The following is a 23,337-nucleotide window of genomic DNA, read 5'->3' as shown; positions in this document are numbered from 1 at the left end:
AGGAGCCCTAACCCATGTTTTTCTGGCAGTTTCAGCAAATGCTCTCTGATGTGATCCCTCCTCACAGAAGCAGGGGAGGTTCAGTTACTGCCCTGGAAGCAATTAGAGGAGGATATCAAAAGCAGAGTCTGAGCCCATCTATAGGAAGAATACAAACACCTGGAAACAGACCTCTGTGGCTTATCCCACTGGCCTTGACGCTCGGCTGAAGGTGGCCCTTCATCCTCCTCTCCTCATGCCACAAGGTCAGTGAGGAAGCACGGGGGAGCGGGGCAGGAGGACAGCACGAGCGCTCTGAGCGTGGCTGCCCGCACACATCCCAAGCAGCATACGGCAGCTGCACAGTTGGCGTCAGGTAGCGACAACCACACTCGGGCAGATTGGCTCAGGCTAAAGGTCAGCTTTACGCGCTTGTGAGCCAGAGCGTTTGGATAGACAGAGTCAGGCTGGGACCGCCTGAGACCGGGCTCGGAAGCCTGGAGTAGGGAGGGTGCTGTAATACTGCTACGGATTCAGCGACATGGCACTGACGGAAAAGCACATGGGCCATCTATCTAAAGCACAGCATTCCGCTTCACAAGATTGTCCAAACAGTTCCCCCCCGCCCCTTTCCTGCAGTCCTTCCTCCGCAGACACCACGCAAAGGGGATGCGATGGCAGGGATGTGCTTTGCCCCAGCCAGGTCTGCCTTGTCCTGCCCAAGAAACCTCCCGACGGAGCGCGGACATGACACAGGGCAGAGCGCGTTTGCCGCCGGCGGAGCGGCTGCTCCTCGCACCCCGCGGCGCTCCCGGCTCCCCCACGGGGGCCGCAGCCGCGCAGCCCACGCCAGGCCGCGGGCGGGAGGGAGGGAGGGGGCGCCGCGGCCCGGGGCGCCCGCACCCCCGCGGGGTGCCGGGGCCGCCCCCCGGCCCGGCCCCGAGCATGCTCAGTGCCGCCCTGACCTACTTTCCCCCGCCGGAGCCGGCAGCCGCGGCGGAGCGGCGGGCAGCGCTGCGGCACGGCGCGGCACGGCGGCGCCCCGTGATCGCGGACTGCGGCGGCGCCGCGCTCCGCCCGCCCCGGCCGCGGCGCCGGCATGGTGCTGCGCGGGGCGCGCTGAGGGGCGCCGCGGCGGGCGGGCGGGCGGGCGCTGCCGCGGGGCGGCGGCTGCGGGCCGAGCGGAGCACCCGGCGGCAGGTGAGCCGGCGGCGGCGGCGCGGCGGTCCCGTCCCCCCGTGCCCCTCCCTCCGTCCCCCCCTCCCTCCGTCCCCCTGGCGCAGGCGGCAGCGTTACCCCGCCGGGCTTCGGCACCCGCCGCGGCTCCCGGTGGCCGCACGCCCTCGCCGTCCCTCCGCTGCGGCGGCGGGGCCGCCTCGCCGACCCCAGCCCGGTGCCGGGGCAGTGGGGCGCGGGGCTGCGGCCCGCGGGGCCAGGCGCAGCGGCGGCGTGCTTCTGCGCAGGGCTGCTGCCGGGCGGCGCGCCAGCGGAGCCCGAGCGCGCGGTAGCGGGCGGTGGTTACCCGCCGCGGGAATTAGGAGCGCGGCTGCTGCTCAAGTAACGCCGGCTTCAGCCTGAAAGCTCGGGAGATGAGCTCGAATTAGCAGTGGGGTTTTCAAGGAAATGTGCTTCGCCAGGCAAAGAGCTGATAAGCCCAGAGCTTTTACTGAGGACCTCGAACTCCTGCATTCCCACTTGAACCCGCGGCTTTGATGTTCGCTGTTGTCACGCTCTGGAAATGGGGGGGGGGGGGGGGGGGGGGGTTTACTAATGCGGCGCAGAGACCTCTCCCATGGACCTGACTTTTTAAGGGAGCTTAAGTTGTGCTGCTTTAAATTTAAAATAAAGGCAACCTCCTGATATTTTGCTTTAATTACCCTTTTGTTTCACAGGATAGCCTCATGAGATAAAACTCAATTTCAGAAGTGCCCTGAGGGAACAACAGCCTTAAACTTCAGAACGGTCTTGTGTAATGCTATCAAATACTCTTTCTTCACAGGACAAATTCAAGCAGCATAGGACATGCAAGTGTAAGAGAACAGACAGGTCTACCGAGCAGGCACTCTTCTAGTACATTTATCTGGAGAGTCCTGTAAGAGTACACTTCCTAACAGTTCTCCTTCAGTTTTTAAATTGAAGCATCTCAAATTGAGCTTCCCTGATAACCCTGCTCCGGAAATAAAAATACCAACTTTCTAAGCAATGCCCGATACTAAACGTGACCCCTTTTGATATGTGTTTGGCTGAAAGACTGGAAAGTTAGCTCACAGTGAAAAAGGGAAAGGAGTTGAAAGGAAAAAAATGTAGCATTTTAGTTGTTTAGAGCCCATACATTGTGGAAGAATTTCTCTCTGCACTGCAGTAGGACAAAATACAGTAGATATCTTTTCAATGGGGATGATGTTTGCACGGCAGGCATTTTTTGTCTGGCTTATTGTGTACAGTTAGCAACAGCACCATTAATACGTTTGTGGTTGATGTAGTAGGAATTTTTTTTTCTTTTTTTTTTTTTTTTACACTAGAAAGCCTTCTAATTTAGACTGCAGTATATCAACAGCAGTTGATTTCAAGTGCAACTTATACAGCTTGGGGGTTCATTGTATACTGTTTCTGAAGAATTTAAAGTTATCAGAGGTCTAGCCAAACAGCAGAATATCCGCCAAAAGAAAGCTTTTCCTCCTATTTTAACACAGATGTGGTATTTGTCCAACACAGACACATTTCCTATCCTGAAAGTTTATAGATAAAGTTAGACACTCTTAAAGCAATTAAAACATGGTCGGAGCATGCCAGCGAATTCTAAAGAAATCCGTATTGTGCAGTTCCAGTTGCCTTCCTGCTCCCCCCCTTCTCTGCAGTGAGACAGGTCCTGCGCTAACAGGAGAAGAGCAGGAAGGAGTCAGCACAGCAACCTCTGGTTAAAGTGCATTTATCACTCACAGACCCCCCACCCCCAAACAACCAGAAATATGCTCTCAGCATTTAGACTCAGGTGGGTTTTGCTGCTGTTGTTTTCTCTGTAGTTCTCAGTTGTGCTGCAACCATATATGTGCCAAGGCACAGGAAGTGAAAAGCTCTTTAAGCGGTGTGGTCACCTTCATACAGCAAGACACAAACCCATCCCCATACAGTTTTAAGACTGTTACGTTTATGACACAATGATATATGAATGCTGGAGAAGGTTTTACATGGAACAAAAACATTCTCCATTTCCATTCTTGCCTAGAGAGTTTGGAATCTGAGGACGGATTGACGGATTGGCTAATATATCTGATGGCTTAAACTTTTGATGCTGATTAAGGCACCTGTGAGATATGGATGCAACTGATAACACAGTGAGCATGCCAGGAGCCAAAAAAAGCCTATACTGAATTTTGCCCGCAGGGTCTTCTTTCTCTGTCTAGTGAGTTGCATTTTTGCTAGAAATTTTTGCAGACACACATGCGTATGATCCCACTTTAAGATATCCTGGACCATAGTACCAAATCACCAAAAGACTGGGGTGTAAGGCCAAGCTCTTGGATACTTCCTGGAATTTTTTTGTTTCTGCTGTTCTGAGCTGCTATCTGGCAATGTGGACATCTGTACCTGTGCAAACATCTCTTTAACCTTATTTTCATTATTTAGTTCTTTAAACTCAAAATTCTTGCTAGAACAATTCTAACTAAAGCAGCATCACTTTCTGTCCACATACAGACCCATCTGAGAAACATAATTCCCAAGGCAATGGAGATACTATTACTTTTCACCAGTTACTATAATTAAAATAATTCATAGCAACATTTTAGAGCATCACAGCTATCTGCTAGGAAGGCTGTGAAGGGCAGACAAAACTTGTACCTGTTTATGTCAGAGTAAGAATAGAGGAATTCAGACAGACCTAGTTATTTTGATTCAACTATTCAGTAAAATTTGGTAGTGAGCTCTCTTATTTCAGAGTAAATAACACGGGTAGTGTGTGTTTATCAGAGATAAGGAACCCTGCACTGACATAACTAAACAACTTATTCTGGAAGAGAGCCACCACACATGGAGGAATTACATTAAGAATAACCTATGTAGCTTAGACTTTACATTTAATTCACACTCTGCCACTCAGTTTTATACCATTAAAGATTTTTGCTGATATATTTAAGTCATGCAGGGATAGGGCATGTTCCCCTAACTGCACCACTCTATGTAATCCCCAGTCATATGCATAGACTGTATGGTGTACAGTCGTATCAGCAATGATGGATTTTCTCCAGTATGTAGATTAATTGTTAGCGAAGGGTGAGTGTATTATACCAGAAGACTGTGGTGTTATATAGTACAGCCCTTCACATGGTATGGTTTACAGTTATGAGCACATTTCTCAACTACTATTTCAGCAAGATGTTCCTATTTTAGATGTTGCATACAGAGTCTGACTCTGGTCAATCTATTGCAAGTTGCTGCCACTGCATCCCCCTTAAAAAGTTACATTAATTTCACCGTGTTCAAACCAAAGTAGTTAAATGGTGAAAAATCTGAAATTATAGAGGACCTTTAGTAAACTATTGAAGGATTCCAGCTAAATTACTACACAGACATCGCCATATACAGACATGCTTGGGAAGAGCTGAATTGGTCACAGCAGTGTACAAGCAACACTCAAGATCCTGTGTGGTGTAGGGCAAACTCATTTGCATCCCTTCCACTCTCCCCTTCTGTTGCTTGTGGCAGAAATAGGCAAACCCACCCCTGGCTTTGCCAGTACACAGGCAGGCCCTGCTTCCAGACGAAGTCCTGCTTGTTGGGCTCTACACAGTTCAGCTCTGATGAGCTGAAGGACTGTCCTTCTGTGTTCAGGAGCTAAGGGTACAGATAGGAAAGGAAAAAAGCTTTACTTCACTTGCTTTTAGCCTGAAATGACCCTTTTTATTAGAATCAGTCATGAATGGTTACAGATTCCTTTAAATTCTACCTTGGACAAGTTTAATCCTGTCCTAGTCACAGCATCCACGTGTAACCTCCTTGCACTGTATCCTGGAAACCAATCAATGTAGAAGCCAATCATTAAAAACTGGTAATTATATGCATCTTGCAACTCTATAGGGATATAGAAGAATTAGTCATAATCAAATCTGTTTTCTCCTAATTTTTTATTCTCTTTCATGTCCCAACTAAAATGGAAGCTGTTTGCTAAAATACTGTTTGTAATAAACACTATATGCAGTGCATTGAAAATACTCGAAGCACATCCAAAATTTAGAATTTAAATACTAGAAGCCTTCAGCCCTGCAAAGCCCTTCATATCTATGTTTAAAGAAAACTTATTTTTTAATTTTGTATCTTGTTACAACATTCTGCATCTGGATTTTTTCTTCATTTGGAAAACAACTAGATGGGTCTAAAGGGTAGTTAGCTTTGGCAAATACAGTTCAAAAGAAGAAAAAGTGGAGAGAAGTGAATCGGGCCCCATGTTCTTGGCAGGGTCACATAAGCCATGCCAAGAATGTATGTGATCTGTTCTATCTGCTGACTTCAGTTTTTTAAACTGTCGCCAGAATAAATACCTACTGAGTGCTGGTATAAATAGGAGACAAGAGGTGAGTAAAGAAAATTAAAGATACCTAGAACTTATGCCAAGCAGCTCAAAGATGCATTTGGAAGTGTGGGAGAGATTCTCTGCGCATCTTCTTTGTTCCTTCTTTCTTCAGCAAAGGGGATTTTTAAGCCTTGATCCACCTGTGTTTACTGCAACAGCAAGGCAACAGCTATGCTAAACATTTGCAAGGAGTTAAGTGTCTCAAAGCCATACAGATGCTTCTGGAATAATAGCTTTGTAAACAAAACTGCAGTGAGTGGCAGTTGTCCAGCCTCCAAATAAATACAAATGCTAAATAAATCTAGATGATCTACATATCACGTGTTTATTTGTAAGATTAAAAATCCTGCAAAGACTTTATACCTAATCAAACATAAGCTCTGTGACATCAGCCAGGTCTTTAAAAGTCTCTTCATTATTGATAGCATCGAATCTGCTCTGTGATCTGGGTACTCCACAACTCAGTAGAAGAACGTTTTCACCAGGAAACTTGTCTTGATTTAAAACTGCAAGCCTCTCCATTAAATATAAAATGTGGTTTTGTTTTTAGTCCAGATGCCTCCAAGGAAGAACACTTACATTGCTCGGTCCATATAAAAATACACATATGAACTACAACTTATTTAATGAAAAATTAATCATTCAAGTCACCTAAGTGCTTTTGTTAAATGTATTTCACAAATAAATTGATTTGAAACAGCAGAGATGCTGGGATTACAGAAGCTGCAACATCAAAAAGGGAATTTTTCAAAGGTTTGGCATTCTTGAGGAGCTTTAAAATAATCTCCCCAGATAATTTCTAAACAACAGGCATGCTTCATCTAGTCATTTTTAGGTCAATGGATTAGGGTTGGAGTGAGTGCAGCATTCACCAGACAGCTGAAAGACATGGTTGAATCAACGGGACCATTAAAGTCTTTAAAGTGAACAGGTCTTAAAGTCTAGGATTTCATGTGCTTGCCAGTTTTCCAAGATTGAGGCCTGAAGTAGGATACAGAGTTACAAAATTGATTTACTTTACTGAATTACTTACAGTAAAATATTTATTAGCAATTAGGCTTCTAACATATTTACACACTTGTAAAGGCAACAGGAGGAATTCCTTCATTTTACCATTGCTAAATAGTGGCATGTGCTTTTTTCCTTAATCCAGGAGTCTTGGTATAGCATTCATTTTTGAACACACATATAAAATGTGGAATTCGTGCTTTCTTGCTGCAATTTACTGATACACTATCGAACCATGACACTAAGATAACAAAAAATTACAGATCTAACTTTTGGGTTAGGTCTGTAAACCCCTACAGTTTTGGATCTGTCTAGGACAAATAGCTTTAGGAGAAGATATTCATTACTAGTTTTACTCTATTTCTGCTATTAATGGTAGAATAAGATTCAGCCCATGATTTTTCCATTTTCTTTCTTCTGTTATTTACCATGTGTCACCTTATAAAACAAATCAACACATTTGTCTGTAATAGCTTCCCAGTGTGTAAGTGTACGTAAAACTAATGTATAGGCTTCTTTATTACCTCATTAGACAGGAATCCTAGTAAAGGACTCTGAATTGCCATACTGATAGCCATACTTGTGCACTGTCAAGAGCCATACATTCAGAGGACCATGAATACATAGAAGACAGTTAAGTCTCCATGTACTGCATAAGCTATCATAATCCATGAACCTGAGCAGGTAAATTATATATGGTATCTTGAATCTTCCTAAATTCCCAGCCCTTATTTTATCTTGTGTAATGAATTTTCAGTTTAGTCATATGCTAATCAAAATACTTCCTTTGATTTCTTCCCACTGCCACTTCTTCCAACTGAGTTTTGCTGAAATTTGTCTTGTTTTAGTATTATGAAAAAGACTAAATACACATGCCTCAGCTCTCTTCTTTATACCATTCAATATTGTGTATATTTTTAATAAACTCTCTTCATACTCATATACCCTCTGAAGTCAGTAATTTGTAAAGGTTATCTTAGTCTGTCTCCGAGTCTGACTTACTTCTGCTTTATCCTATTCCAAGACTAAGTTCACCAAAACTGAACATTCTGTAACACCAAAAAGCCACAGCTATCAGCAGATAAAAGCCCATGAACTTTAGGTTCTGATTATCTATCTGTGGAGGAAAAAAAAAACCAAAATTGTTCAATATTGCAGACACTTCAGATAAATGACTAGCTTGATAAGCTCATCACTTAGCTAGGCTGGAGATAAGTCCTCTCTAAATGGTAAAAGCACCCATTTACCATGTAAGTATAATGGAGGAGAGGGTGCCAAAGGCATTTTTTCAGGCTGTAGTGAACACTCTAAGCCTGTCTCCTTATGGTAAAATACTGTTATTCAAAAATAAAAGGATTATCAAGGGAATCATCAAGGCAACTTCTTAGCACCTATGTAGAAATTTTTAAGATTGGTCACATGTTTTCACACTGACTTCTCCAAGACAATCTCTGTATTTGTTTTTCTTATACATAGAATAATTTAGGTTGGAAGGGACATCTGGAAGTCATCTGGTCCAAAACCCTGCTCAAAGCAGGGCCAACTTAGACCAGGTTGCTCAGGCCATGTCTTTTCAAATTTTGAACATCTCCAAGGATGGAGATTTCACAGTCCCTCTGGGCAACCTGCTCCAGGGTTTGACTAACCTGATGATTAGAAATTTCTTCATAACAAGCCATCAATGTCCTTTGTTGCAGCTTGCATCCATTGTCTCTCAGCCTTTCACTGTGCACCTCTGAGAAGAGCCTGGATCTGTCTTCTCTATACCCTCCCAGTAGGTACCCGAAGGCAGCGAGTGTTACACTGAGTGGCTGAGCACACTTGGCCAGGTGCAATGTCACACAGACTTGATGAGAAGTTTCTAAAAGATTCCCAGGCAGCTGAAAGTAACTGACAGGACTGAAACATGTACAAAGTTGGGAGCTGCAGTCACAGTTGGGAGTACGGGAGATGTACAGGAGAACGCTTTTGATCTTACAGATGTTACCAGCGTGTCACCTATTGGACATAACTAGGGAAGTGGGAAGCCATGAAGTTATGAAGAATCCCAAAGAGAATGAACAGAACAGCTTTTTCAGAAGAAGACTTGCTTTTTGTTTACTAGTAGGTGATGAGAAAAATAAGTCAGAAAGATGCTACTAGGTGTAAATGAGTGACGCTCTTTATCTGCCTGCCTGGTCCCCGATAGCTTAATCTTTTCTTTAGGTGGTTCTCACTCTTAGCCTATGAATTAGCAGTGAACTTCTCAACTTCTGTGTGACATAAGTTAGTTTCTTCATCTGCATTCCTGTTCCAGTAAAACTTGTTAACTTTTACCATTGTCCCTTCTGTAAAGATATTGCCCACAGAAACTAGGAAGGAAAGTGGTTTCAAGAAAAAAGGTAGTGAGTAGATTTTAAATAATGAAGGGTTATTTTAATTGTGTTGGTAGCATCATACTTGATGGTTTTTTATAGACTAATGAAAACTAGAATGAAAATCACTTCATTTCATTTTCTTGATCACTTTCAAGTCAAGCAAGACAGCACTAGGATGTTAAAACTATGGGAATATAATTTATATATGTATTATACAATGAGTTGGCTTCTTGTGCTTCACTGTTGAATTGAATAACCTCACAGTTAATAGGATTACACGTTATTCCAAGAACAAAAACAAGCTAGTGTACAGAAGTGAGCTAGGCAAAGGTATGCATCACTGCCCTCTTTCTCTGTTCTTTTGTGCTAAGTCATCATGTCATTCTGCATAAATGCAGTATTTAAAAATGCAGCCCCCTCATCCACAGTCGTTTTTCTTCAGTGGTGGTAATGTTGGGAAGCAAGCTTGTCTGTGACATGAAAAAACAAATGGTCAGTCAGAACATGTCTCTGAGTGATTAATTTCCCAGCCAGTCCATGCTGCAAGTGTCTTCCATTCAGACCGATGTTTGGTTTTGGACAAAGTTTATTAACTCAGTTTTCCCTGTCCCACATAGTTAGGAGTAATACCATTGGCCTATAGCTGCCCTTGTGGAGCATGTTCCAGGAAGATCCTCTGGATACAACTGTACAGAGGACACTCTTGAGTTGGCTATCATGTCATTTAGCAGAGAAGCTTGCCAAGGTTCTCGAATGTGGCACAAGTCTCATGCAATTTTCCTTGGAAATTAATCCCATGAGCAGCACTGTTACTTTCAGATTTTCAGCTTATACCATTTGGGTTGGGGAAGAAAAAAAAACCATTTAAGGTAAGGATCACTGGAAACTATGTTTCAGTGGTAAATTTTGATCCAGATATAATATGAGGGGCAAGTTATCTATGTATGTGCAAGAGGAGAGTTTGGGGTTTCCTCAAATTTCCTCTTAGGAGGTAAGCCTGTCCCTAACTACAGCTTTGGGTGGCAAGGGGAGCTCAGAAGAGCTAGAGAGGTTCTTTTTCCTTTTTATGGACTACAGATTAAAAAAAAAAAAAAGACAGTGTGTGTCACCACATTAAAGCTACTATAAACTTAGTCTTCCACAGGTAGCTCATGAATGTATTTGGGGACAGGAGAGAGGAAAGCTTGCATTATTTTCATGATCAGAAATTGCTCTTTTTGTTTACAGTGATCCCCATTTTGTGGCAAAAGTGCTCCCAGAGACCCAGTCCAGTCCCACAGAGCAATACTCTATATGGCAGATGTCCTCTTTCTTAAGAGTGTCCTGTGCTATCCTCAGTCTTGAGGCATTATTGGAATCTTTTATTTTAGTCTAGTGAATCTAGCTGTTCCCTAACTTAGGGTTGAATTAAAAGGCTACAATAATGGCTGCCTTAATCAGGTTTATCACAGTTAATTACAGCCTCTAATGGCCAAGATCCAGGGTGACAGCACTGTGCCCACTTCTCTGATGTTCTAGGTTCTCTTGCTTCTTTGCCAAAAGTGGGCTGATATAACTAGCAGTCATGTTTTAGTCTCAGGCATCTCCCTTTATACCAAAGTCCAGTAAAAGCATATTTTCTACCTATTCCCAAAACTCCATCAATCTTTCTTCCCACTTTCTCAACCTGACTACAGCGTTTTTGGCCCTGCCTAACAGATTAGCAAAGCCTCCAGGGCGCGTAGTTCCCAGAGCAACCATCCTTTAACTTTCTTTTTCCTGGTGGGGCTGAGATGTCTACTCACCATAAGATGTTTGAATGTTTCGGTTTCTTCCATTTTTTGTTCTACATTAGCAGTGCATAGGATGCACATGAAAGAAAAGATTCCCTATCACTTCTTAGTTGCTCTCAGAACATTTGCAGTGTTTGGAAACATTTGCCTAAACCACATCTTTAAACATTGTTCTTCAGAGAGGTTTGTCCCTGGCTCTTTGAACATACTCAATTGTCCATCAAGAGCACTATCCCAAACAGCATGTGAAAGTGGGAGCTACCATTTCTGACCATTCTGCTTTAAAGCTACTGCCTAGTTATTCCTCTTACCATCAAACTGTATTTATTTTAAGCTGAAATGCATCTATAGAGGTACTTAGCATTTTCTTAATATTCTTCTTTCCAGGAACATACATTCCCAAGATTGACATGAGTAGGCATGAATCTTCCACAGTAGACATGAATTATTAGACTCTATTTCTTAAATTTTACTGCAGCTATTTATGATACATTTCTGTGGTGCCAGAATAAGGGAGTCACTGTTATTTTCAGACAAGTAATCGGCCCTTTGACCATGTTAAGAACCAGTTAGTTTGGTTATCACCACACAAAGGTATAGTTTTTGTTTTCATATGCTCACAAGTTAAACACAAGTGTAAGCATACAGCATCACACATTTTCTAAACATCCATCCATAGCATCCATATGCTGTAGAGTTCAGTGGTCTGCCAACTGCTGAGCTTCCCAGTACACTGCTGGTCCTTCCTCAGAGGCTTTCTATTCCACTACTCAGTGGGGTGATGCAGTTTCATATTTTTCTGAAATGCAAGTTTTCCACACTAAACACCATTTCCAATTGCTACTGACTTTCCCTCCATCAAAAACATTAGGTTCTAATACAATAATAAGCCACAGCCAGTAACTAGCAATGCAAACCTTGATCAATTTATGCTGTACTTTTGCCCTTTCCACTGTCTTAATCCAGCCAGTCTTTGTTCCTGCTCTCTTGCCAGAAGTGTGACGTGTCTTTTGGCTTTTCTGTATGGCGCAATGCAGATCTATAACATTGTACAAAAACATTTTATAAAGTGCATAGGTGTAACCATAAAGAGTGACTGTCTCCAAGGTTAATGGAGTAGAAGAAATGAGATGTAAATAGTTATTGAAGTGAATAGGCATAATCGAAGGATTTTTTAAACCATTATTCCTAGAGCTAAGGGAAAATCTTCCAAAGTATAGACTGTACCTGTAGAAAACTTTTAAAACATAGGCTGTATATGCTCTGAATAATTGGAAATGGATTTCTGAAGTCATTGTATATATAGCTTTTTATGACAAATTAGATTTGCATATTAACTTAAAAAATGATTCTAGCTCTTCAAGGCAAACATTTTCACATTTTAATAATCAGAAAAACAGAAAAAATTCTGGGCAGGCTTGGAATTGTGACAGACATCCATACCATGCATGCAGCTTCTGCGAAAGAACATAGTTTGGCATTTCTCATGATGATTCATCCTACAAAATGGAGGAAAATATTTTGCTCCTTTAATAACTATCTATTTGTGTATCTATTTGTATCTATTTTGTATCTATTTTTGTATCTATTTGCATGAAATCAAGTTCATTGCCTTAAAGAGAATGAGGGGTGGACGGGAAAACAACCTAAACCAGATATTACCAGTGAAGGACAGTAATGTGTTTTCTTTCCCTTTTAAAAGAAAGTGAGAGGAAAAAAAGGGGGATGTTTGTTTAGTTCTCGTGTTTCCTTAATACAGGGAACCAACCTAGCCTTGTCAGCAGTCATTTTCCCATGCTATGGTGGATGAGACACCACAGTGTCAAACAGATCTTTAAATAAAATTTAAACAGTTTTGCAAGCAGAATGTTCACTTCGAGACAGTTTGTTAGATGCTTTCTGTTATTTATATTTGGATTCCAGGTAGATCCTTTTAGCTAGTAAACGTCATTAAGTTTCAAACATTTTCTTAGAAAAACATCAGTAAAATCAATATAGTTAGAAATTCTGATATGATTTTAACATAATTTGTGGCACTTACTCTCTGAGTGAAGTTTTTGAAGGTGCTCATTTTGAGGCTAACATTGTGCCATCAGTCAGTACTGAATGCCAGTTGTGTTCACTGGGAGCAATAACAAGGCCAATAGAGAGCACATTTGTAAACCCCCTCCTCTGTCTGCAAACTGAAATCACTGTTTAAAAAAGAGCTCATTGTAGTTGACTCGTTGAGGGAAAATACTGTCGTGAGACTGTGCAAAAACTACAGGAAAAATGCTTAATGCCACATAAGGAACAGAAATGCCCCAACTGCCTTTGTACCTCAATGAAACCTTACCCGTAATTGTGCACTGAACACTAATTGTGGTTAAAAACATAATTGTGGGAAAAATACTAGCAAGTATTTTTCATCTTAAATCTGCTCTAAAAATGACATGGAAATGACTTTATAAAATACTAAATAAATATCCTCTTTCAAGTATATTCCTCCATCTTAAGGTTTATCTCAGAGAACGTAAAAGAATGCAGTAGCCTAAGAAAAGTGAATGGTCTGAGATGTTTTGCTATATGCCCTATTGTATTTGCTCAGAACTGTGTGCATCAAGGGTTCCAAGACCAGCTCCAAAAATCTTTCCTGGAGTAGTTCTTTCTTATACCATATTCCGCAACTCAATTAAGAGCAGGCATGTGACAGAGTTGCAGCACTGAACTGGTAGTGACAGCTTTAATGTGCTGTATCTTTGTTTTTCCTGTTGTTTTTGCAAATCTTAAAGAAAATACATCTGTGAAACTTTCAGAATAAAGCTGTAGCAGCAATTTAGCTATAGCAGCAGCTAAGTGTCTAGGTGATAAAAGCCTTCTCCCACGCCTGCCACTCTGAACAACGCTATTGTCAGGAAAATGTATGCATCTTTTTTCCAGTAAGAATAAGGACTGTGATAACATTAGCATTTAGACAAGACACTGAGATGATTGTGAAAAGTAATAATGGATGTGTCACTATTTTAAAAGAGCACATCTAATGGATTGTTTATACATGCCATCTCATTGTACTTACTTATTTATTTTATAGGATATTTTAAACATAAAATTGCATGGATCAAAGTAAAACTCTCCTGTGACTTCCTCACCTCAAAGGCCTGCATTCAACAGTCACCTATCCCAGTTCCCAGCCAGTTGCGTAGCCTGCTGAAGGAAAATGAACATACTGAACAGCCACCACTTTTTGTACTTTCTGCCTACCACAAGCCTTGTCATCTTATTAGCAGCTGTGACAACTGCTGAAGATGTGACCAATAGCACTTTCAACCGCACTGACACGAACGTGGGATCTGTGCCTGCGGTCATCTCCCGCATCGACCATATTATAGTCAAGGAGGGGAGTAGTGCCTTGATTGACTGCAATGTCCAAGGTAATCCTAGTCCACGTTACAGATGGTACAATTCCAATGGCCGCTTGCTACAAGAGGAAGAGAATAAAGGTAAGATCTTAATATTCTCAGTGTTCTCAATGATTTCATTTAGTCTGTCAAGAAATGCATTTGCTTATAGCAGATTGACGAAAAACCTGAATTTAATGACCTATGTTGTTTTCCTGTGTAAGAGTATGAAACTAAGCAACCACCTGGGATCATGGCAGCTACAAATTTGTTGAGCACACCTTGGAAGAAGACAGTATCATTTTTATAATGTGTTATTTTATAGCAACACATAGCAAAAAGCTGAAAACCTTAACAGAAGCTGTAGACACAAAGGGGGAAAGGCTTCTTCTCATTGGAAGGCTTCAGGTTTGATCCCATTTCTCATTCTCTCCTCTTTGTCCTTCTCTGCCAACAAGAGAGACTGAAAAGCTATTTGACAACTGAAGAAAGGATTCTCTTGGCATATGGGAATAGTTAGTTGGCATGGATTCAACATAGCTAGCTCCCTGCTAGCCCTCCTGTCTTTATTTGTAGCACCATGGGAGTGTGAGAAACAGGAGATGCCTTGAATGACCAACAGAAAAACCCACATATGGGCAGCAGTTAGAAGGACAAACCAAGTTAGAGCCATCTTGGCTGCGTTAAGACTCCTCAGTTGTATTTACCAGAGACCTTAATTTCACATGAACTTGTTTTCCTTAAGTGGAAGGTTTGGATTGGATGATAATCCTAGCTGTACTTTTAGGGAACCTTTGAGGGGTTTTGGAAGTTGTTTTACTCATATAATTCTTTCATACTAACTGCTTTGTTCACAGCATGATGAAATGAACTCTTAGTTATTCCTATTAAGTGCAGAATAGCTTGTTTTACTAATAGCTGACCTGAGGGAAAGCTCTGCTATGATAAAGTAATATTGACCCAGCTGTATGTACTACAGTATAGCCTACCTGTACCAGCTTTCTGCATAACTGGATGTGTTTTACATTTCAGTGTTTAGTCATTTTCTGTGTAAAGTTAGAGAAAGGAACTGCTTGAGCTATTAGTATAAGTAGACTTTCAGATATAATTTGTGCAGTCATGGCAGATTGCAATTAGTGCTCTAGAGTGTTTTACTAGGGTTCACCAACAGAAGTATTCCTATTCCCTCATTTTAGGCATCTAACTTTAGGTCTTTGTGTAGTCAATTGAGAGAAGTAGCTACTAATACAAACATTCAGGTAGACAAGCAAAAACATCGACCAAATCAGTAAAAGTTACAGATGTAAAAACTACACTTTAACTCAGACTTCAAACACTGCACTTCCTCCTTTAAGAAACTGACTGTCTTTCTATAAGGAATGCTTCCTAGCACAAGAATTTTCTTTACTGTGTATTTGGTTATTTAGAATATGGTGTTGAATTGTTATCAAAACCCAGCAATGGTACTTCTCTAATCATTGCTTTCTCATTAGGGTTATACTATCTGCCAGGATCCATTGGCACAAAACCAGCCATTGAGTCACAGTTCAATGCCATTATGTCATTTCTAACAGCTGGAGCCAGGATACATCAGCAAGGCGTCTTGTCATTTTACAATGAATAAAGACCTACATTGCCAACATTGCAATTTAAAGAAATACTTAGCAATCAATACTTTATATCTCATTCTAGAGGTGGAGAAAGAAGTGTCATTTTTTACAAATGTTGACGTTTCCATTATAAGATAGTTTTCTTCTAAATTTGCCACACTTTATCTGATTGGAGTCAATTTTCATGTGAAAGTCTGCTGCAGACTGAATTTTTATTTATTCTTTATTTTTTAATTTCAGGCAAAATGATTCAGCTGTTTTCAAGAATTAGGCTAGGGCAAAATATGCTGTTTTAGCAAAGTTAAAAATTCTATTAAGCTTGACACCACACATTAAATGAGGAGGATAAAAAGATGTAATTAAGAACTGTCCATTGATGGACTGAAGCAGGAATCTTATGGGAAGATTAATATGTGATTACATAATCAGCATTAACAGAGATACACAATATGTGCACTCATGGAATATTGAATGGCTGTGTTTGCAGTCTTAATGTTCTCTTAATACAACATGCTTGGTGTAATAGAATTCACACTATATTATACTTGCTCTGTAAGTTGCCACACTGTAATCAGCTGGACTTATGTAATAAGGTTCTACATATGAATAATATTGCAGGTGTTGAAGGCTTAAAGCTTATACAGATAGTATATGCAACAGTACTAGAAGACTGAGCTTAGTAAAACATGTGAAAATGCATTACTGGTCTTATAAATAATAACCAACTTCCTAAACTAGTGCTTCATATATACTTGGTACATAAGAATGTCCATTGTAAATTAAGAATGCTTGCTTGCTGTGCTGGAGTGTTTTATGATTTACAGTAGACATGGTGAACTGTAACTTCAAAGTCATTGCTATAGATCATTTTCTATAATGGTATGGAGAAAATCACATGGACATAGGTGAAAAACTTTGAGCTCCCACTCTGTAACATTTCACACTGCCAGGAGGAATCAAGACACAGTGCCATAAAAGAAAAAAACAGGAATACAACAATCATAATGTTGGTGGAAAAATAAACAGTGATTTAGGACATCCAAAGGTCTAAATTACTTTGATCCTTTTGTTTGCCATCCATCTTACTCCTACTATCTTATTTCCACTTTTTTTAAGTCATACTTCAAAATTAAATTATGAACACCTTGCAGGCAGGCAGTATAGCCTATGATGTCTGGAATTTTAGTTTTTTAAAGTTCACATTAAGAAAATTATATGAAATACTATAACAAAACACCAAAAAAAAAAAAAAGAAAGAAAAGAAAATGGATTGTCAGGGAACAAAACAAGGAGGGCTTAGTAGACTTTTCTGCCTCACAATTCCATTATTACTGATCCTTTTTTAAGAAAGTGTGGCATGTGCTTGGGAGGCTATCTGTAGTAAGTAGCCAGATCTTTAACTTAACTGACTAGAAAATTTTGATAGATATCACACACATTAACTAATTTTTTATGAAACTTTCAAGGCATGATCTGATTATTCAAAGTTGATGCCAGTGATTGACAGTAACCTAGCTAGGATCTCAGGGACAGATAAGCCTTTCTCATGGTAAACTCTGTCTTCTTGTCAACATTATTTCCTTTTTCCAAAATCTGAAGCTAGTTTGACAAAGCTGATGATTAAGACTATGCTGATTATATAAACAAGATACTTCTAACCAAGTTATTCTGTCTCCTTTTCAGCAGGAAAATGGTGGTTTCTTGACAATGGGCTACTAAACATTACCAGCGTCTCTTTTGAAGACAGAGGTAAATACACATGTGTCGCATCTAATATGTATGGCAGTGTTAATAATACTGTGACGCTGAGGGTTGTCTTTACTTCTGGAGATATGGGCATCTATTACATGATTGTCTGCCTTGTAGCTTTTACCATTGTTATGATTTTGAACATTACCCGGTTATGTATGATGAGCAGTCACCTGAAGAAAACAGAGAAAGCAATCAATGAATTTTTCAGAACAGAAGGAGCAGAGAAACTCCAGAAAGCCTTTGAGATTGCTAAGCGTATCCCAATTATCACTTCAGCCAAAACGCTTGAGCTTGCCAAAGTTACTCAATTCAAGACCATGGAATTTGCTCGCTATATTGAGGAGCTTGCTCGAAGTGTACCTTTGCCACCTCTCATCATGAACTGCAGGACTATAATGGAAGAAATTATGGAGGTTGTCGGTCTGGAGGAGCAAGGACAGAATTTTGTACGGCAAACAGCAGAAGGCCAGGAAACCACTGAAACAGATGAGGTGTACATGATCCCTAATGCTTTGAAGCGCAGTGACTCTCCCACAGCTGACTCTGATGCATCGTCACTGCATGAGCCACCTCAACAGATTGCAATAAAAGTGTCAGTTCACCCATTGTCCAGAAAGGACTGCATGGATGGTCAGTCACAAGAAAGTGTGCAGTTGGACACCAAGGAAGAAGACACTCCTCAAACACCAGCACTTCCTACAGAGCTCCCTCCTGAGCCTTCTGCTGAACTCAGTTCTGATGATACAGCATTGGCAAATGACAAAAATACATGTGTTATATATGAAAGCCATGTATGATAGTTACTCTTGAATCTATGCATAGCAGGAAAATCAGGAGCTCTTTTAAAAATACATATTGTACTTGCCGCTAAGCCTTACCTGGAGACTATCATAGCAAAAGCATGTATGTGGATTATTTGGCACTTTCTTGTTAATTTGACTTTAGTTTACCATGATGTATGGCAGAGTAATTGCTATTACATTAATATTAATTGCTCTTTTGGATTAGGAGTTTTTCCAAGAAACATTTACCTCAGCATTTTCTAGGCTGGTGTCACCTGTAGTGGCCAACTGGCAGTCATTGGTAGTGTTGCTGTAGGACACTTGACCTTACTAAACATAAAACTGGTTTTCATTTTCCTCCTTCGCTCTCATTATTTCCATCTGTTGCGTTTTTGCAAATATTATCTCATGAATTTGAAAAACTGCCCAAGAGGCAGCACTCCACTAGCCAAATAAAATCCTAATAGATTCCATTTACAAAGCCTCTTTGCTGAGCTGCATTGTGATTTAGAGAGCTATTAAAGAAAGTTAAAATGTTTCCATTTTATTTGAGACCATGCTGCTTAGGCACAAGGGAAATAGTTTACCCTTTTCCATGGAATGAAATGCCAACAAATGTTTTTTCACATCAAGAAACAACTTGGGTGCATATTTTACAGACAGGAAAGCCCTTCAAATCTGACAGAAAGCTGCAGTCACAAAATTCTGCAGATTTTGTGCATATATTTGACTGTCTTTGACTTTGCCAGAAGTTCATAAGGAAAGCAGTTGTAAATGTGCAAAATATGTTGTTCGGTAGTATTTGGTGGGAGTAAGTACGTATTACCTTAACAGAAGATACACAGGTGCATTAAGAATTATGCAAACTCCAGTAATCAGCTGATTACTGAAGTGGCAGAAGACCCTTTTATTGGACTTCTCATTTTTGTGCAGATTAATATTCTGAGGATCAAGCTGAAATTCACCTATAAGCATAAGCCTGAGAGTGTTTTATTGAAATTAAAATTAATCAAGTGTCCTGTGAATTTACAATGATGATTGTACAAACTGTTTACTGTGTTAAAATTACTTGGGTAAGGTGTTCACTGCTCAGGTATGTGTGACTCTATCCCAATAAAGCTTTAATGATCAGGGCAATTGTGGCATTGAAAAGATCAATGCTTATCCCAGGAAATGCTTGAAGTGGAAGGGAAGTGATAATTTCTATTGCAGACAGACAATAAAAAGAACCTTCTCCTGACTAAGTCTGGAAAGAAAGCACTTCTAAGGAGGAGTTTGTGCAGGATTAATAGCATATTACTTCATTATCTGACACACACTCAGTTTGGAACTGGTGAACTGGCACTTTCTAAGAAGGATTATGGTGTACATACAGATACTCAAAGTAAATCTGGAATCTAGTGTACTGAGGAAAAAGAAGTCAGTTAGGTCTGTGGGAAGTGATCGATGGCCAGCTCTCCAGACATTTTCTTGAAGTAGTCACATCTGCACAAGATGTCCTTTGGAGGTGATCAGCTCTATTAACTGCACAGGTAATTGAGACAAAATAAAATCAATGTAGTTGCAGCTGTCTGTAAAATCCCTTGATAATGAATGGGGGTTCTGTGAGGACTTCTTTGTGTTAAAGTTCAGAGCTTCACTAATATTGTAATAATATGAACAATTCACGACTTATGCAGGTGATGCAAAGAAGGCTTCATATTTACCTTTCTGTGATTACTAAAAAAAGTACGTTTGATAACAGACTCCAGATTTTGTAATGAGGCTATGAACTTGTGAAAATTACAGCATCTAGTTGCCTGACATTTGATTGTGCTCACCACTGTGGCAGATATCTGAACAAAATATATTTGCACATGTCCAAAAGGAAACATGCAAAGCAAAGGCTCTTTAACAATGTGGCTGAAAGTATTTGAGTTAGAGTGAAGCAATATAAATCCAGAACACAGGGTAGATTATGAGAACACCATGAAGAACCTCACTCCTGATCAGCATGATTGAAAATACTACTGGATACTACAGATCCAAGCTGTGAACTCCTTGTTTGAGTCCAAAGCACATTTCTGTTAAGTGTTCACATCATTTTTTCTTCAAGTCACTGAATTTGCTTTTGGTATGCAAAAGGATAAGGGCAGAAACAGCAGGAACTTGCACTAAATTCTTTTAGTTCACCTTAATCTACTGTAAAGAAGCATCTTGATTTTCCTGTCTGTCCAGCATTTACAAACATAGGTCATGCATTTTAAAGTTACCTGCTTGATGCCCAGCAGTCAGATTACTTAGATGAGCAAGTGTGTTCTCCTTCAAAGTTGAAAATAACTTTAAAACTACAGTTTAAAATTTAAAGACAACTTAAATTAATGCTTTAAAATTATTTCATGATATTATACTACAGTATTTTAGTTTTTATTATTTTAAATTATGATTTTTTAACAGTAGAGTCCAGACTCCTTCATGTATTCACACAGTGATCGATACCAGGCAGTTCTGATCCTGACTGCAGCCCTCAGGCTGTCCTCCAACCTGTTTATTATTTATTTTTTGATAAACATTTGAGAGCAAACAACTCCCACAGTTTTCATTAGTATCTCCATGTAAATGTAGTAATGTAATGTAATCTCCATCTTCCTTGGAGATACAGATTATGTTTTTTTCAAAGGGCTGGCCCAAAAAAGCATTTGTATAAAGTACTCCCAAAAGTATGTTTTGAACTATTTCTGAGCTACAGTTATTTGGACCGGATGCTTGTAAATGGTACAGTGTAGAATTACTGGTCTCACAAAGTCAAAGGAAATTTTTCCTTTGACTTTACTGAAGCTACAGTCACTCAAAATTTAGACTTCACAGGTAAGACTGGTCTAGCTAGTCCAATATAAAGACTTTTTCTAGTGACCTGCAGTATGTTCAGAAAAATGGACATGCTTTTGTGCATTTAGCTCTGTGGTACTTAATGGAATAAAAACAGACCAGCACTGTATCTAAAGAAAATATAGAGTGTTACGCTTCTGTTTTATATATTTATTCTATTTTCATGTATGCTGCTCAGTCTTCAATATCATTATGCATTTGTTATTTCACACCTCTAAGCATAAAGCTTTTTACATGCTTTCAGTCACCACTTTTGCAGGAGATACGCAAAAGAGTTGGCAAGCGAGATCCAAACCCATCTTTTCTCTTCCTTTGCTGGCTGCATGCCCATAAAGTAGAGAATTTTGTCTTGCAGTACTTCTGAAACAGTGCAAGAACTTTTATGGTGCAAGAACACAATTAGCAAATATAAAATTAATTATGGTTCTAAGGAAACATTAATATTTGCATTGTTGTGGATTTTCATGCACCTTAAGCACCTGAAGGACATCAGAGTGGTAAGTTCCCATATGTGGACTATGCACACCTTTTGTTATATTGTTTTATTTATTATGTCCACCAAACAGTAATGGTTCTTAAAAGACTTCAAATATGGAAAATCCTGTCCAACTGAACTTGCGTTCTACAACCATAAGGAAGACCAAGCCAGCTTTAGGAAGAAAAAAGAGATGTGCAGGGTATAGTTATGTTATTCAAAATACTTCTGCCAAAACTTCATAAAATGTGACTTGATTTCTGCAGCACAAGAAATCAGTGTTGGATTTGACTTTTTACACTTACTATTCTTTTTGCACTAAATCTAAGACAATATTAATCAGAGCACTTGAATGTAGTACTATCTACTGACTCACCTTTTTCTTTTTGAGCAGCACTTACTGCTGATCTTTTTCATTGTCTCATACGCTTGTGATTAAACCTACCATTCAGTCATTTTGGATATTGTCTTTAAAGAAAATATAGATCAGTGTTTTAATGTAGGTTCACTGGTATTAGGTTGGCCTGATAGCTGTTGGCTCTTGTGTTTTAATTTAATTAATGTATAATCACAAGCAGATTATGGTATTTATGGGCAAATGTTGATTCTTTTTTTTAAAATCGGTGCCTGTTTTATTCAAATGTATATACCATGTCAATTCCTCAATTTGCAGTTACCCTTTGACATAAGTACTGTAACATATAATCAGGGCTTTCTGACCTTCAATTTGATTCAGAGCAACTAATTCTGAAAAGTATTAACAGTCAGTGTTGAATTTTAAAAGTTCTCACGGAATAACGTGGCAGTACACTATTTAAAGTGTTGGCCTCCTACGTATGTCATACTTTGTGGGACAACTGAAAGCTTCTTAGATGCAAAGAAAATGCTTGCACTAAAGTATCTTAAGTTTTATTTCATTAATTATGAAATCTTTTTTAATGTTACAAGAAATGTAAGACAAATATGAATGTGTTCTTTTGGGAAGCATAGTTACTGTATTTTGATTTGAATAACTATTATGATTTTATAGTTCACAGCTGTAAACCACAAAGAGACCAGTTCATGCTGAAATGGCAAAATGAAATATGATCCAGCTTGTAAATTGATCATTGTTTCAATAAAGAATTTGCACAGTATATGCTGAGTTTGTACACACTAAAAAGATGATCGTTTCCGAGTAAGACTATGCTATGGCTCCATTTCAGGTGGAAGTAAACTATGTCTTTCATTGTACTTCTGCTAATATTCCAGAAACTTTGAACAGGAGAAGCAATTATTTACCTTTTATCTTTCTTTAGAAAGAAAGTACTAATAAAGCTTTAAAAGGGAGCTGTTGTCATTTTGAAGAATATAGACCCCATTGTTAGTCAGTGCTGTTATTAAGAGTCTCATATGTGTGACTGCTCATATCTGTAGCATCTTGTTGTTGGAAGAGTGTCAGCACTTCTGCATATACCCAAAGAACCTGTCAGCTGCTTTTTCTCTCACCACTATCGTGGAGCTTGTAAAAAGACTTGCTGCTGTTTCAAAGGTGGAGCCAACAAAGTGTCTCCTTTTCTAGAGGCACCCATGAAATAGCAGTTTGGATTGCCCTACCTGCCCCCATTCCTCAATTCACCTTGAAAGGATAGGTGAAATAGCTCTCCTTTCCAACAGCAGTTAAATATATCACTCTGTAACAGCCTTCGGCAGGACTTAGTAGAAACAGAAATTGGAGTAGCTAGTGCTGAGTCTGCTGGTGCTACAGAAGTAGCAGGCCAGCAACAGTCACTGACAGAGCTGGGTAGG

General features: G+C 39.9%; 1 protein-coding gene across 2 annotated transcripts; it reads left to right on the top strand.

Moving 5' to 3' along the window:
- Positions 1-911: 911 nt before the first annotated feature.
- MFAP3L (microfibril associated protein 3 like) lies at positions 912-22,685 on the top strand. 2 transcript variants are annotated; one of them, XM_064510962.1, is made up of 3 exons: positions 912-1,179; positions 13,756-14,164; positions 17,359-22,685. In XM_064510962.1, the coding sequence occupies exons 2-3, from the start codon at positions 13,882-13,884 to the stop codon at positions 18,219-18,221; spliced, it is 1,146 nt and encodes a 381-aa protein (XP_064367032.1). In that variant the 5' UTR covers positions 912-1,179; positions 13,756-13,881; the 3' UTR covers positions 18,222-22,685. The 2 variants fall into 2 exon arrangements, with proteins under 2 accessions (XP_064367032.1, XP_064367031.1); XM_064510961.1 differs by having other exon boundaries at positions 17,356-22,685.
- Positions 22,686-23,337: the final 652 nt, after the last annotated feature.

This window comes from Dromaius novaehollandiae, chromosome 4, assembly GCF_036370855.1.
Source record: "Dromaius novaehollandiae isolate bDroNov1 chromosome 4, bDroNov1.hap1, whole genome shotgun sequence".
NCBI lineage: Eukaryota > Metazoa > Chordata > Aves > Casuariiformes > Dromaiidae > Dromaius > Dromaius novaehollandiae.
Note: the sequence above shows the minus strand (reverse complement) of the source record. Positions and strands in the feature narration are given on the sequence as shown.

What these genes read in the sequence shown, in the direction of transcription:
- MFAP3L (XM_064510961.1), top strand. Translation starts at nt 13,882, where the DNA reads ATGAACATACTGAACAGCCACCACTTTTTGTACTTTCTGCCTACCACA. An exon ending in ACAAGAGGAAGAGAATAAAG is followed by an intron (nt 14,165 to 17,355) that starts GTAAGATCTTAA and finishes TCTCCTTTTCAG; the next exon opens with CAGGAAAATGGTGGTTTCTT.